Raw genomic sequence first — 15,787 nt, forward strand, 5'->3', positions numbered from 1 at the left:
AAAACTGAAACAGAAAGAAATAGAAAACTTGAACAGACCCATAATCAGTAGAGAAATTGAATCAGTAGTCAAAGATCTCTGAAAAAACAAGAGTCCAGGGCTGGATGGGTTCCCAGGGGAATTCTACCAAACATTTAAAGAAAAGTTAATACTGATTCTTCTCAAACTGTTCCAAGAAGAAGAAATGGAAGGAAAACTTCCAAACTTATTCTATGAAGCCAGCATTACCTTGATTCCAATACCAGACAAAGACCCTACTAAAGAGGAGAATTACAGGCTGATTTCCCTGATGAACATGGATGCAAAAATTCTTAACAAGATACTAGCAAATCAAATTCAAGAGTACATTAAAAAAAATTATTCACCATAATCAAGGGGGATTTATTCCTGGGCTTCAGGGCTAGTTCAATATTTGCAAATCAGTCAATGTGATATATCACATTAATTTAAAAAAGGATAAGAACCATATGATCCTCTCAATAGATGGAGAAAAAGCATTTGACAAAACACAGCATTCTTTCTTAGTAAAAACCCTCAAGAAAGTAGAGATAGAAGGAACATACCTCAACATTATAAAGGCCTTCTATGAAAGACTCATAGCTAATATTCTCAATGGGGAAAACAGAGTTTTCCCCCTAAGGTCAGGAACAGGAAAGAGAGGTTTACTTTCATCACTGATGTTCAATATAATATTGGAAGTCCTACCCTCAGCAATCAAACAACAAAAAGAAATAAAAGGCATCCAAATTGTCAAGGAAGAAGTCAAACTTTCACTCTTTACAGATGACATGACACTCTATGTGGAAAACCTGAAAGACTTCACCAAAAAGCTGCTAGAACTGATACATGAATTCAGCAAAATCGCAGGATATAAAAATCAATACACAGAAATTAGTTGCATTTCTATACACCAGTAACTAAGCTGCTGAAAGAGAAATCAAGGAATTGATCCCATTTACATTTGCACCAAAAAACATGAGATACCTAGGAATAAATCTAACCAAAGAGGTTAAAGATCTGTACACTGAAAACTATAGAATACTTATGAAATAAAGAAGAAGACATAAAGAAATGGGAAAACAAACATTCCATGCTCACGAATTGGAAGGACAAATATTGTTAAAATGTAGGTACTACCCAAATCAATCTACACATTCAATGCAATCCATATCAGAATAACACCACATTCTTCACATAGCTAAAACAAAAAGTTCTAAAATTTGTATGGAACCAGAAAAGACCCAAATAGTCAAAGCAATGTTGGAAAAGAATACCAAAACTGGAAGCATGCAATTCTGAGCTTCAAGCTGCATTATAAAGCTGTAATCATCAAGACAGTATGTCACTGGCACAAAAACAAGCACATAGATCAATGGAAGAAAACCGAGAACCACAAATGGACCCACAAATGTATGGCCATGTTATCTTTGACAAAGCAGGAAAGAATATTCAATGGAAAAAAGAGAGTCTCTCCAGTAAATGGTGTTGGGAAATCTGGACAGCGACATGCAGAAGAATGCAACTGGACCACTTTCTTACACTATACACAAAAATAAATTCAAAATGGATTTAAGACCCAAATTTGAGACAGGAAAGCATCAAAATCCTAGAGAATAAGATAGGCAGCAACCTCTTTGACCTCAGCTGCAGCAACTTCTTACTAGGCATGTCTCCAGAGACAAGGGAAACAAAAGCAAAAATGAACTATTGGGACCTCATCAATAGAAAAATCTTCTTCACAGCAAAGTAAACAATCAACAAAACTATAGGCACCCTACAAAATGGGAGAAGATGTTTGCAAATGACATATCAGATAAAGGGTTAGTATCCAAATCCTATAGAGAACTAATCAAACTCAACACCCTCCCAAAAAAAAAAAAACATAAACAAAAACAAATAATCCAGGGAAGAAATGAGCAGAAAACATGAATAGACACTTTTCCAAAGAAGACATCCAGATGGCTAACAGACACATGAAAAGATGCTCAACATCACTCATCATCAGGGAAACACAAATAAAAACCACCATGAGATGTCACCTCACACCTGTCAGAATGGCTATTAACAACTCAGGAAACAACAGATGTTGGTGAAGATGCAGAGAAAAGGGAATCCTTTTACACTATTGGTGGTAATGTAAACTAATGCAATCACTCTGGAAACCAGTATGGAAATTCCTCAAAAAATTAAAAATAGAGCTACACTATTACCCAGCAATTGCACTAGTAGGTATTTATCCAAGGGATACAGGTATGCTGTTTTGAAGAAGCACATGCACCCCAATGTTTATAGCAGCACTATCAACAATAGCCAAAGTATGGAAAGAGCCCAAATGTCCATTGATGGATGAATGGATAAAGAAGATGTCACACACACACACACACACACACACACACAATGGAGTATTACTTGGCAATCAAAAAGAATGAAATCTTGCCATTTGCAACAACATAGGCTGAACTAGTGTATTATGCTATGCAAAATAAGTCAGAGAAAGTCAAATATCATATGATTTCACTCATATGTGGAATTTAAGAAACAACAGATGAACATCGAGGAAGGGAAGGAAAAGGAAGAAAAACAGAGGGAGGCAAACTATAAGGGACTCTTAAATACAGAGAACAAACTAAGAATTTCTGGAGAGGAGTTGGATAATGGGCATTAAGGAGGGAACTTGTTGGGATGAGCACTGCATATTATATGTCAGTGATGAATCACTAAATTCTACTCCTGAAATCATTACTATACTATATGTTAACTAACTTGGATTTAAATTAATAATAAATAAACACATAAATATATAAATAAATAAAATCTGCATCAATTCTAAAAGGAAAAATATAGACTTGAAAAAGAATCCAAAATTAAAAAGAAGAATGAACATATGTTTTGTGACATGGTGCAAGACAGTTATCTCTTTCTATTCTCACCTGAAATCTCAAAGAATGTTTCAGGATAATCTGAAATGATTAACATTTCAGATGCCTGTCAAGTATGAAACTTTTGTAGCGCATCAGTTGGTCAAAATGATGACAACAGACTTCTACTTACTTTTAGGAAGCCATCTCTCCAATTAAACAAGTCTGCAGGATAAGTGGATGACCTGACCCATGGCTCCAGAGGTACACATGAGACTACAAACACATAATCTGCATGCATTTCCTTGGTCATACTGTTTCCTTAGCACATGACCAAAGATAGTTCTTGGCACAGGATTTTGCTGGACCAGCAAAGGACTTACAGTTGCTTAAATTAGAATAGGAACCTGAGGCTTCCAGTGGCTTTCACATTTAAAAACTTGCCTCAGAGGGTAACCAACAAAAGGAAAGCAGAGGCAAGATCTAGAGAGACAGAGACTATCCTGATGGCATCAATTATCTTGATGCAGCCATATCTGAGGCCAACTGCCCTCTGGATTTTTTTAAAAATGTGAAATAAAATAAAGTCCTACTCTTCCTAAATCAGTTTAAGTTGAATGTTCTTTGTTTACACTGATGAGAATCCAGACAATACATTCCGTGTATGTTTTTCTTATTTCCCATCACACACAGACAACTTGATCATACACACAATCACATCCAACCCCCTGCCTAGCTTTGCTTTCCTTGTAGCCAGGATGAACATCAATTGTTCTTTTGCATGTTGCATTTGAATGCCTCCATCTCTGAAGCCCTTCAAAAGAGCAGCTCACCTCGGTAACTGTTCATCAACCATCAAATCTCTTAGGTGTGCTAACACGTCAGCTCAGTTGTTGCTACTAAGATCTCAAGGACAGACAGATCAACTGTAAATACCATCTCATCTGTCATGCACAACCTGCTACAGCCAAATAACTGTCAAACTCCCCAAGTTCTGCTCTCTCCACTCCCAGGACCTCTATCATTGAGGATTCCTGGAAAGTTTTCACCATATCTCAAATCAAATGAAGAATGATAGATGAAATACAGAAGAGCCTCAAATCACAAATCAAGTTCATTGGATGAAACATAACTCTATAACATGTTAAGATTTAGATTTTTCCCCGAATGAGCTTGGAGGGAACAATTATAACCTATTCATAACTCTCTATGTTGGATTTTTAAGTTGTTTTTGATCAATGGCTGGTTGTAATTTTATAAAAGAATCTCTCCGATTACACAAATACTGTTGTATCCCAGAGGAACTGCAGAACTAATCAATCACTCTTACATAACAAGCACTCACTGTGAAAATAATGTCCTCGACCGAACAATGAACTTGAACACATATTCCAAAGCTTTCAGTGTTCTTAGGATCGGCTCACATTGCTCCCCTCTGCTGGAGGTATCCAAGTAAGTCTTCAGCACCGTCATCAATTTCCTGAATAAGGGATTATATTTTGAAAATACATCTCTTTCTAACTCACAGCATGGTGATTAGTTTGCTCGGTAAATTATAAAGCATTCAATCAAAGGTTAAAGGTGGTGGTACAGCTAAGCTTACTCACTCATTTGTAGCCATAAAAATAACTCTGCTTAAAATATATGTATTTAATACAGGGAGTGAATTAGTATTTCCTGACCATTAAAAGCCATCAAAGGAAAAACTAGTGAGGAAAAATAATCTTTTGACTAGGAAAACTAGTCATAATCAAGATATAAGTGGAAATATTGGTGTGATAATGTTCTTTTCAGCATTTGTTTCCGATTAAAAAAAAAAACTTCTAATATTATCGTGGAATTCCCTTGCTGAGAAACTTTCCATGTTTCTTCATTACCAGCAAGGAGACTTCAAACTATTTGGCCTGGCTTTCAAGGCCCTTTGGAAAACCGGCCTTTCCCCAACCTCTCCAGCATCACCTCCCGCCTGTAACCATCAATGCTCTGTGTCCAAGCTATAATGGGCTACTTGGCATGTGCACTTTCTCCTCTCTAGCCTCTGAATTCCAGTGTCTACTACAAGTACTGCTCAATAATTGATAGCTGATCAACTGAATGAATGAATGCTTTCATGTACTTCTACCACAAAAAAATATTCATTCTAAACTATGGGTTTGTATATTTTTATTTAATCCAAATAACCCATCATGGACTGGGTCTTATCATAAAAGGAAGAACTCACACAGCCCGGTACAAGAGGAAAATACTCAAGTTCCTTGTGCCCTGGGCATTCTGGAGGGCAAGTAGGAGGTGGATAAGAAATCCCCATGTGTACAGTAACTTACTTGTAAGCCAAGGTGGCACTGAAATGCTGTTGAATATAAGCCTCCAGAACGGTGTTAAAATGCTGAAATTTCCGGTCAGCAATGAGTCCTATTATGTAGATCTGAGGAAAATTCAAGGAATCAGGTTTTGGGGGTCAGACCCAACAAGAAGCCATAATCACATGGCACAATTAAATCTCCAGCAAAATTATTTTGCCAAGGAATTAACTCACTAATATATTGTTAGTCTGTTTCATTAAAGTAGTATCTTTTGTAAAAAGTGTTTCATGAAGTGTGTTACAGGGTGTTATAGGATAAAAGGGCTTCATGGTCAGATAAGTTTGACAAATTTCAGGATATCATTGTTAGACTATCATCTTTACTTCAGGGACTTTTTAGCATTCCTACATGCGTTGTGAATCTCTGAGAGGGTCATACAATGTCTAGCACTTCTTACAGGCTACCTTTCCAGGAGACCCTTTGGGAAGCACTGCATTAAGTCACAGTTGTTTCCAAGTAAGCTTTTTAAAATGTAAGTGTCACTGAAACAAGCAGTTAATGTATTAATGTGGGGGGGGGTGGAGGAGATGGGCATGGAGGAGGGCACTTGTGGGATGAGCACTGGGTGTTATATGGAAACCAACTTGACAATAAACTATTTGTAAAAAAAAAAAAAGAAAGAAAGAAAGAAAAGAAAAGAATGTAAAAAATTACAAAATAAAGTGAGTTGCAATAGGAAAAAAGAAGACTTTATTGGTCACTGATACCCTGCTGTGGACATGATACTAAGAAAACATGAGTTGGGACAGAGAGGAGGAACAGATCATTTGGGAAGATGGAAGAGGAAGGACTGGGATTGCATGCCACTATAAAATGTTCTGGGTGTGCAGGAGGATGTAATGATTCTGGGAAGTTGGAGACTATGAGAAAGAAGGAGGTAGGAAACATTTTGGGTGCTTCACAACCTGGCCAAAGATAAGCTCCCAGCATTCATGGAAAGCTAAAGCCATTATTCATGGTATCTAGCTTCACATACTTACAGCCAGTGCCAATATGACATCAACATTTAAAACTCCCCTTTCACTCACCCTACCATGCTTTCAAATGAACTAGAAACAAACAAACAAACAAACAAACAAAAAAACCCCAAATCCTCAGCATTTCATTCATTGCTCTAATTACCGAAAATCACAATACCTCCAAAGAAATTCACAAAAGGGCCCCAGGGGCCACAAGTTCTCAGTGTTCTCACAGTGAGACACACATCAATGTCTACTGTCATTAAACACCCGTTGCTTCTTTCTTACCAATGCATCAAAGACGAGGATGTCGTACTCATTACTTTGAGAATGCTCCATCATGATATTGAAGAGGGCATCCAGAGTATCCTGGAGAAACTGGACAAAGTAATGAAGGTCACATTAGAGAAGAGTGCAGGTGACCCAGAAACCCCACTCCTCAGTGAATCCCCAAGGGAATGAGAGTACACATCTACCACATGCTGCATTCAAAAGTTCCAGGGAGCTTTCTTCACAAGAGCCAGAACTTGGAGCAACCCAATTGTCAATCAACAGTGTGAATGAATATATGATGGTATTTTAATACTACAGAATACTCCATAGTAATAAAAAAGAGCAAACTACGTCTACATTCAACAACAAGGATAACCCTCATGAGAACCGTGTGGAGTATAAGTCAGACACAGCAATGTACATTATTTATTACTCTGTTTTTATGAAATTCAAGAACAAGCGAAAAAAAATCTATGATGGCATTCAATATAGGGGAGGTTGAGAAGGGGTAAGAGGAGCCTACTTCAATGCCAAAAGTGTTCTGTATCTTGATATAGAGGGTGTGTATATCAGTGCGTATATGTGTAAAAATACAGTGAACTATACTCTTAGGGTAAGGGCTTGTACATATTTAACTCTATGTATATACTTTAATAACATTTTTTTTTAGAAATAGAAAAAAATAATGCAAAGTTAGAGACAATGTAATTGTCTCCTAGATGCTTCTCCAAGCTGCCCAAACACGATAGACCTTATAAAAGGATGTCTGGAGAATTTTCTTTCTACTGCTGAACCAAGTAGGTGGATCAATGGTGCATATTTAAAGCACTGATCTGAAAACTCTACCATTGGTTCTCCATGTATGGAAAATAACTAAAATCTGATACTCTTCCTTCCTAGAGAATGGGTTAATATTTCCTACAGTCCCTGAAAACACAGAGCTACCAAGTACAAATGTTTAATCTCAGAGTTTCTAGCTGGACCAAATTCCTGAAGGAAATAAGATCATCACAACCTGTGGGAAACATTTGTCTCAATTCATAGAACTGGAGAGAAGGGTTGCTTCATTAGATCTGTACTTCAGACACTATATTCACCAATACCATGTGGACACAACAATACATCTGACATGTGTATTGTTTCCTGCTTGTTTCACTTAAAATGTGAGCACTAATGTCTTTCTTTCATGTATGATGCATAATATTCTGTAAGCAACAGGAACTAAGAATACTTTTTATTTCTAACAGTAACAGTAGGTAGTACTAAGAGATAACACTTTCATAGCAACTTATAACAACAAAAATAATGAATAGGTATCATTTAATGAAATCTGTATGACTTACATGTTTAGTTCAATATTGTGTAAGAGACTATGCTAAGTAATTTTTAAATATTACTGCCTTGAATGCTCACAACAACCCCACAAAATATTCATACTATCACTTAAAGTTGGTGAGTGGTTGAGCTGAGATCTACACCCAAGCTGATCTCCTTCCAGAAACTGAACACAACCATAGTTTTCTACCACTCAACATGTTTTCAGCATCATTGAACCAAATCAGCCTCTGAATTTCCCAATAAAGGTTTCTCGTGGCAATCTGAGACACTATGTCCCATTGTTAGAGAAAAAGTCCCATCTTCCTCAACACTTCATTTGCCCCCAGAAGCCACCCATGGTTTAACAAAATGAAGCCCCACTGACCTTCACCACTTCCTCTCCATCGACAATCTTCAATTTTTCTAAGTTTTCCTGTAGCAGCTGAGGCTTCATACGCCACTTAAGCAAACCCAGCAAGCCCACTGAAATAGAGTCCAGACAAGCAGAATAACTATTACTAGACTAAACTGTCCATTCAGGACCTTCCTGGACTTACACACACGCACACACAAACACACACACACACACACACACACACACACACACACACACTACATATATACAACTCTTGATGGTTTCATTACCATTCTGGGTGAGCTTTGTGGAACACACCAGGGTGGAAATGGAGAATACATCCCGGGAGCTGACAGAGAGCCCCCCAACACTGCTGGAGCTTCGACTCAAGGTGGCCCCCTTGTTTTCCACATGGTGTCGATAAGAAGGAAGTGTCAGGTAAGCACTGGCATCCTCCATCTTCTTACTTTCCCCCTGGAAAAAAACACCTTTATTACTTCCCCAAGGAAGTAGAAGCCCAATGCCACACAGAGTTTGAAGTGGCCACCTTACATATTGTATGGTACAGAGGGTCAGAATTAGAAAAATCATCAGAGAAGCAGTAAATATCAGCTGGTATCAGGGCTATCTTTCCACAAACCAGGCAAGAACTCAAAGCTACATTAATGGAAAAAGGATTGACCAACCAGTTCAAGGCTCTGTGAACTTCATTAATAGCACAGAGGGAATTTGATGATTCCCCTGGCAGGCCATTTTGATTCCTCCTAAATTTCTGGAGATCTTAAAATATGCCCACGAGCAGGATAAGGAATCAGGTTAAAGGAGAAATTCACAGCAAACACACTAGAATCTGAAAGTCCTGGGATCTAGACCCTGTTCTACCATTCACAAATCTATGTCATCTTGAACCCATTGTTTGGATATGTCCCATTTTTCTAATGATTAAACTAACGATTAATCATATTACCTACTGCCTAGAAATTCTGAGCAGACTAAATGGGAATAATTTGTATAGAGCTCTTAACAGAGTTGATAGACACCTAAGTCCCTTGGCATGTGGAAATGAATGATTAGAGGTAGGTATTATAGGAGTTAATGTTTATGGATCCCTTATTTTGTACTGGATATTGCACTAAGTATTTCATATGCTTTAGTTCATTCCATTTAAACCTCACAGTTGCTGCTGTCACTGTTGTATACACTGCTATCACCCTCAGTTTACAGATAAGAAAAAGGATACTTAAGGAAAATAAGTAAATTGAAAACTGACTACAACTGGGCCCCTGCCCCTAGTGAGTTCACAATCTACTGGAGAAGAATGGCTTTCAAGCCAAGAACTACTTTGATGTGTCATAAATGAGAAGACAGGAGCTGTGCAGAAGAAGGAAAGTGTGGGTTTCCAGAAAAGCCAGAGAGACTCAGAGAAGGGTACCTTGTAATTAAGCTTTGATGAGGCATGTTTGCCAAGGAGACCATAGGCAAAAGGATGTTTTCAACCCCCCAAGGTTGAGCAAGAGCCAAGGACAAGAATTGGATCCCTATGCCAACCACTTAGCCCTGTCTTGTTTTACAACCACATGCTTTGTCTCCAGTCAGGTGCTAGCATAGGCATCCTGCTGCCATTAGAGAGGTTGTATCATGTGGGTGAGATCAAGGCAAACACTCCCCACTTCTTATAAACAGTCCAAGTCTCATGATGCAAAATAATGACAGCCAATATCTATACACTCTTTTATAGAGCCCTTCCACATGGGCCATCTCAATGGTTTGTCATAAATACTACATAACACTTAAGAAAAAAGAAAACTGACACTGAGGGAGACATGTGAGATGATTCCAGATTTAGTCAGAGGCAGGATCAGGATCCCAGAATCTGATACGTTTCCATTAGCAATAGTGAGGCATCTCTCAAATGTTTCTTGCTGGTCTTCTATATATCCCACAGGGCTCCTTACAGTCAATAGCCTAGTCTGTATGTAACAATAAGCTTTTCCACATATTCAATGTTGCATGTACATATCATAGTTGTGTTTACAGAAGTGGTCTCATATGATACTCACAATTATTCACTGAGGGCCCATAGAGAGGGAAACAGAGGCAGAGAAGTTAAGATTTTGCACAAGGCCACATGACTGGTAAACCCTGGTGTGTGTGATTCTGTGGTCCCTGCTATTAACCACTAAGCAATCCTGCCATATTCCCTTGGCTTCCTGTACCCCGCTCACTGCAGTTAATCCAACTCATGGTACCTTTAAGACGACCAAGTCATGGCACCCATCTTGCAGAGTGGTCCCATCTTCCTTCATCAACTTCACATAGGACATGGCAAAATTCTTTTCTCCTTTATCTTTAGCTGGAAATAGCATTGTGAGGTCAGGAAAAAAAATGACACATGGGCTACCCAGTTATCTCATTCCTCTTCCTTAGGGGAGCTTCAGAGATGCCATTTGGTCAGGTACTCACATTCCAAGGATGATCGATGTCGAAACATGAATCTCAGATGGATCCTCTGCATGTCTTCAATAGGGACAGCCACCTTGGTAGGCAGAAACCAGAGCTCAGGAGACAATGAGTTAAACAGACTTTCCCATTCCAGCACACACACACACACACACACACACACACACACACACACACACACCACAAAAGGCAGCCTGACCATTTAACTGAGAGAGCTGCATGCTGATTTATTACCCATCCATCAAGCCTGATGAACTGTAAATAAATTACATAAGAACTAGCTATGAAGAGAAAATAAAGTACCAAATGTAATCCATTTGGCAAATTGCATTCCTAGCCAATGAAAAGAGGTCCGTAAATTATAGTGGGTTAAAATGAATCTTCCCAAATTGATATAAAAGTCACATAACTTTAGCACAGGATTTGATGCACTGCAAACTGCACAATGCACATTTTCCTTACACACTCCAGGAGTTCTGGCAATTGCAGCAGGGCTGAGCAAATTAACAATGGTCATTAGAGGGTATGCATGAGGACCCTTGTTTATGCAAATTCACACAAATGCTTGAATCCAATAATATTTGGGAAAATCCTAGGGTTCATTCCCATCCTTGGACAGATACCAAGATGTTTTTACTTCTGAAGACAGAGTCAAATCACCCACTCCTTGGTCACCCATTTAACTGCCCAGGGCTGGTCTACTGCCCCTTTGATTAATACACATCAGGTCTGGCCATGGACTGCTCACCTCCCACCACCTCACAGCTCTCTCCATAACTTGTAATTCAAGCCAAAGCAGAGAAGTTTAGATACCTGTGAGGAAGCCATTTTGATTTTTTAAAGGGACAAGTTTACACTGTAGAGATGACTATTAAAAGCCAAATAGATGTATACTTTGGGGCACTTTCTGCTCCAGAAAATGAAATTGGAGCCTGAAGAGGTCCATCATTTGTAATTTCAGACAGAACAAAGGGATTTGTTCTGAGAACCTCATGAAGGACTGCAATCCAATTCATTTTTTCACTGTGAATTGAATGGCTACTCCAAGCTATGGTCATGTGATGTGCTGGCCATGTTGATGTAAGGCAGAGGCCCTGCAACTCAAAAAGCTTATGGTTCACATGGGGAGATGCATATTTTAACAACCATCTGACAAGGGCTAGCAAAGGGAAATAACTAGAGTACGAGAGAACACAGTAAAAACAATGTGGTCCAAGAGCTTTCTGACTATGAAGTTGGGTAGGTCATCATTTTGAAGAGAGTGCATTTGGGAAGACTCACTGAGGAAAACAGGAATATAGGTAACAGGGTAAGAACCACTGAGGTCTGGGTAGCTATCTTGGAAAAGGAAGTTAAATGAACATCTTGAGTTTGGGTTCAGAGAACAGAGTGAATAAAGAATGCTACTAATTACAATGTAGAGATATTCAAGCTTCCCTGTTCACTGAATTAATTCCAAATTCTTCTTCCAATGCATAATATGCCCTTCCACTTAGTGTGACAATCTGGTAATGTGAATATTTGTGATTAATGCCACTTTCGTCTGAGACATCTTCCCAAGAGAGTATCTTTCAGGCATTAAGTGATCTTTTATAGCCTCACATTTGCTTGCAAGCTCTGTCACTCCTCACTGCTGAGCAGAATGACATAACTTTGTAGGCTGGGCACTGTCCACAAGAAGACCACTGACAATTCTCTAGTGGCTGGTCCTGAGTTAGTGAAGGGCGATCAAGAAAAACAGGGTACTCACCCTTTGGGCCACCATTTTCACTACCTGACACACCACTGGACACACACTAGGGTTTTGCTTCAGGTCTTAGGGAGGTGTCTCAGAACCCCTAGATACATGTTTGCTGCTATCATCAACAACATCATCATCATCATCATCATCATCATCATCATCATCATCATCATCATATTACCTTGACTGTTTCCATCCACCGTGGCTGTTTGACTTGATAGTACACAACGGACCGATATTCATTCATGGGCTTGTCCCCAGCTCCTACACAAATTGCATTCTGACCCAAGGGGGAAAAAGAGAGAGAGAAAAAAAATCAACACTATAGAACTGCCATTTTCTGTGCTTGGGCAATTTTGGTTCCAAGGCCAACAATGGCCTTAGGGCCTGGAAAAACCCTCCCTTCACCAATCCTTCTGCCAGGTACCCTTCTAAATTACAGATTTATACATGAACATCCCTGGCCCCAGGAGTGACAGCTGCTTAACTACAGAAATTCTATTACTTGCATTCTGGAAATCATTGAAGCGCACCAGGCACTGACGTGACTGACTTATTGTAAATGGTAACCAGTCTTGGAGTTACTACATGCTGCCAGTCTTATTAATCCTATTTGTTTCTTAAATCTGAATGTGCACCAAGTTTACAAACAGGCTCAGATCAGTCAAGCAGCATTCTGATGGATTTCTGATGCTAACACAGAAGTTGGGTGATAGGAGAGAGCATGAGCTGCAGACAGATACAGGGGCAGAGGGAGCTACTGAGCATCTTCTAGTATCAGACCCATGCCAAGTGCTGGGAAATGGGCATTAGTCAGATATTAAATCTGCAATGAGAGTCCACAGTTTTGCAGAGAAATCTTTAGATAAGCAGACAAATCACTAAATGCAATGTAATAGTAGACATATGTATTCACTACAGTGGAATACAGAGAAGGACACTTAAGTGCAGCCTAACGATTCAGGGAAGAATTTTTGGAGGCGATGACAGTTGAGAATCTTGAAGAAAGATTCCAAGTTGGCTCTGAGCAGAAATGTGGGAAAGACATTCCAAGCAGAGAATGAGTACAGAGCATAGAATATACAGAGTATAGGATATTTAGTGTTTGCCATAAAAATCACACTCAGAGTAATAAGGAATATCTTCTAATAGAGTAGGTTAGTCCCTTCCTTCTCTCTCTTTATATTCATTCTATCTGTTTGGCCCCAAAACAAGATTTTAGCTAGTGTCACTCAGAAAGGGTCTAAGTGTTTTATACTAGACCAATAGAATTTTACTTCTAGTCTCTAGAGATCTAGGGATAAAAAATTGATTTTAGAGCCCTGGGCTCCCTAATTGCAACACTGTGTGCCTCTGGGCATTTTTAGGATGACAGACTCCTTGCTTCTTATAGATTCCATCTGATTCACCAATGGATCCTTGACATCTCCCCCTACCACCACCACCAAGTTAAATGACCAAAACTGGCCACATGCAAGCACTTTGGGACCGCTCAATGAGAGACGCTAACTTGTGGGAAGGAGAATCCTGCCTCTCTCTCCCTAGAATTCTCCCTCTTTACTTCCAAGCTGTAGAGCAACAATGACTTGCAACCTAATTGACTCCATTTCAAAATAAGGATATAGCATCCTTTCAGAACTTACCTCTAACAAACAAACAAACAACAACAAAAACAATAACCAGTGATCTAAAAATGAGGAAGACAACACTCTTGGTTTTCAATGAGACGGCTTTCAGAAATTTTTGAGGCACTGACCTATAAATATACTTTCAAAGTTTTTCTAACCAATTAGAGAGTGTTTTGTCCAGCATTATGCTGAGCCCATTACACATACTTAATACAATCCTCACAACCACCTCAGATATTCACTGCCATTATCCCCATTTCAACATTGAGTAAACAGAGGCCCTGAGAGATTAAGTCACTTGCCCAGAAAGGTAGCAGAGCCAGCATACATCTCAGCCCCACTAACTCTCTGTCCAGTGTTCCATAACAACCTTCCAGCCGCCTATGATTTATATCTAGTGACATTTATGGGCTTAGAGTTTCTGCAGCTGCAGTGAATCCCATGTAGCTTATAAAATCTGAAAATACACATACATCTCTGGTGAAAGTAAAATTGTTGTATGGTGAGCAACTAAATCCTACAAACCTACCTTGATGATGAAAATTTTTGATGGCCTAAGGTTGTAGGAAAAGGTTTCAGTACTACTCTGAGAAAGGCCTAAGACCCTCACTCTCAACACTTCAGAGATAAAATTGAATGTTTCCACATGTGTCGAGAATCATAACCAGGGACTGAGTCTGGTTTTAGAGAAAATATAGATTTGTATATGTCTTAAGTAAGCCTGTTCAACAATTTTCCCCATTTCCCACCCCATGGTCCCCAGTTAGCAGTTAGAACTCCCAGTAGGTTTCAGGTCAATTGAAGGCAATCTGAGAGAAAGCCTAGGGGCTTAAATGCTGAGTTGGTCTTAGCAGACACACTTCAGCAGAAGGAAAAATTAGGGTCCTCACACAAACTACTTATGTGGTAGTAATCACCTAAGGAAGAAATGACACCATGGATGCGAACACACTTTGAGAACCAGAGTGCTCTCACCAACAAGGCCACATCCCAGGAAGATACCAATTAGCATCCACAAGGCAAGAATCAAACCAGAAGACTACTATACCTTTCTAGTAACTAATTTTAATGAACACTTATTATGTAGATCACCTAATTCGATATTCACAAAAGCAATGTGCAACTGTTGCAGGTCTCCTATTCAGACAGAAAATTGTAGGCATAGAGAGATTATGTAATTTGTTCAAGGTCATCCTGCTAATCCAGGCCACACTGGAAATTGAGCCTGAGAGTTCATGGTCTCAACCATTACACTATTCTGTCCTCCATACCCTGCCTCTACCCCCGTAATCTAGCTGGTTTCAGAAGAGCAGAGGTTTCTCAGGCTGGCATCCAAGCCTTTTCGCTTTTCCTGAAATTTGCTTCAGGCATCCATCCACATTGCATTGACCATTTGACTGCCTCAGTTCCTGGTCAGGGCATCAACCTGCAGTAGCTCTCCCTTCTCTGAATGTTACCCTCCCTCCTGTTTCTGTGTATTTACTGCATACCAGGTGCCTTATACTTACCATTTTGTTTAACCTGCAACCACATGAGGAGGAGATTATGATTCCTCTTTTACAGACAAATAAAACTTGTCCAAGATTATACAGCTACTAGGAAGGGAGGTTGGGATTTTAACCTGATCTATTTGATCCCAGAGTCCACTGAATTTGCTTTTCTGCTATGGCCCCTCCTGAACAAGGTCCCTGAGACCCCAAAGTGGGCCAAGGACAAGTGTAACCTGTTCTGTCCTCTGGCAGTGCTCTGCCAAGGGCAGTGTGCACCTGCAGGGGAAAAGAAATAGATATCCCTGAAGGCAACTGTTTCCACAGGAACCCACCAGTATCAAAA

At 39.5% G+C, this 15,787-nt stretch overlaps 1 protein-coding gene across 1 annotated transcript in view; it reads right to left on the reverse strand.

Annotated features, from left to right (window-relative positions):
• DOCK2 (dedicator of cytokinesis 2) overlaps positions 1 to 15,787 on the reverse strand; it is a 415,343-nt gene that overhangs the window by 332,225 nt on the left and 67,331 nt on the right. The window contains exons 15-22 of the mRNA XM_077757359.1: positions 12,508 to 12,606; positions 10,589 to 10,661; positions 10,375 to 10,478; positions 8,416 to 8,599; positions 8,156 to 8,253; positions 6,469 to 6,558; positions 5,183 to 5,283; positions 4,204 to 4,338 (exon numbers count right to left, since the gene is read on the reverse strand). Of these exons, the coding sequence (XP_077613485.1) occupies positions 4,204 to 4,338; positions 5,183 to 5,283; positions 6,469 to 6,558; positions 8,156 to 8,253; positions 8,416 to 8,599; positions 10,375 to 10,478; positions 10,589 to 10,661; positions 12,508 to 12,606 (884 nt within the window). The remainder of the gene's footprint in view (positions 1 to 4,203; positions 4,339 to 5,182; positions 5,284 to 6,468; positions 6,559 to 8,155; positions 8,254 to 8,415; positions 8,600 to 10,374; positions 10,479 to 10,588; positions 10,662 to 12,507; positions 12,607 to 15,787) is intronic.

This window comes from Crocuta crocuta, unplaced genomic scaffold (assembly GCF_008692635.1).
Source record: "Crocuta crocuta isolate KB4526 unplaced genomic scaffold, BGI_CrCroc_1.0 scaffold131, whole genome shotgun sequence".
Taxonomy (NCBI): Eukaryota; Metazoa; Chordata; class Mammalia; order Carnivora; family Hyaenidae; genus Crocuta; species Crocuta crocuta.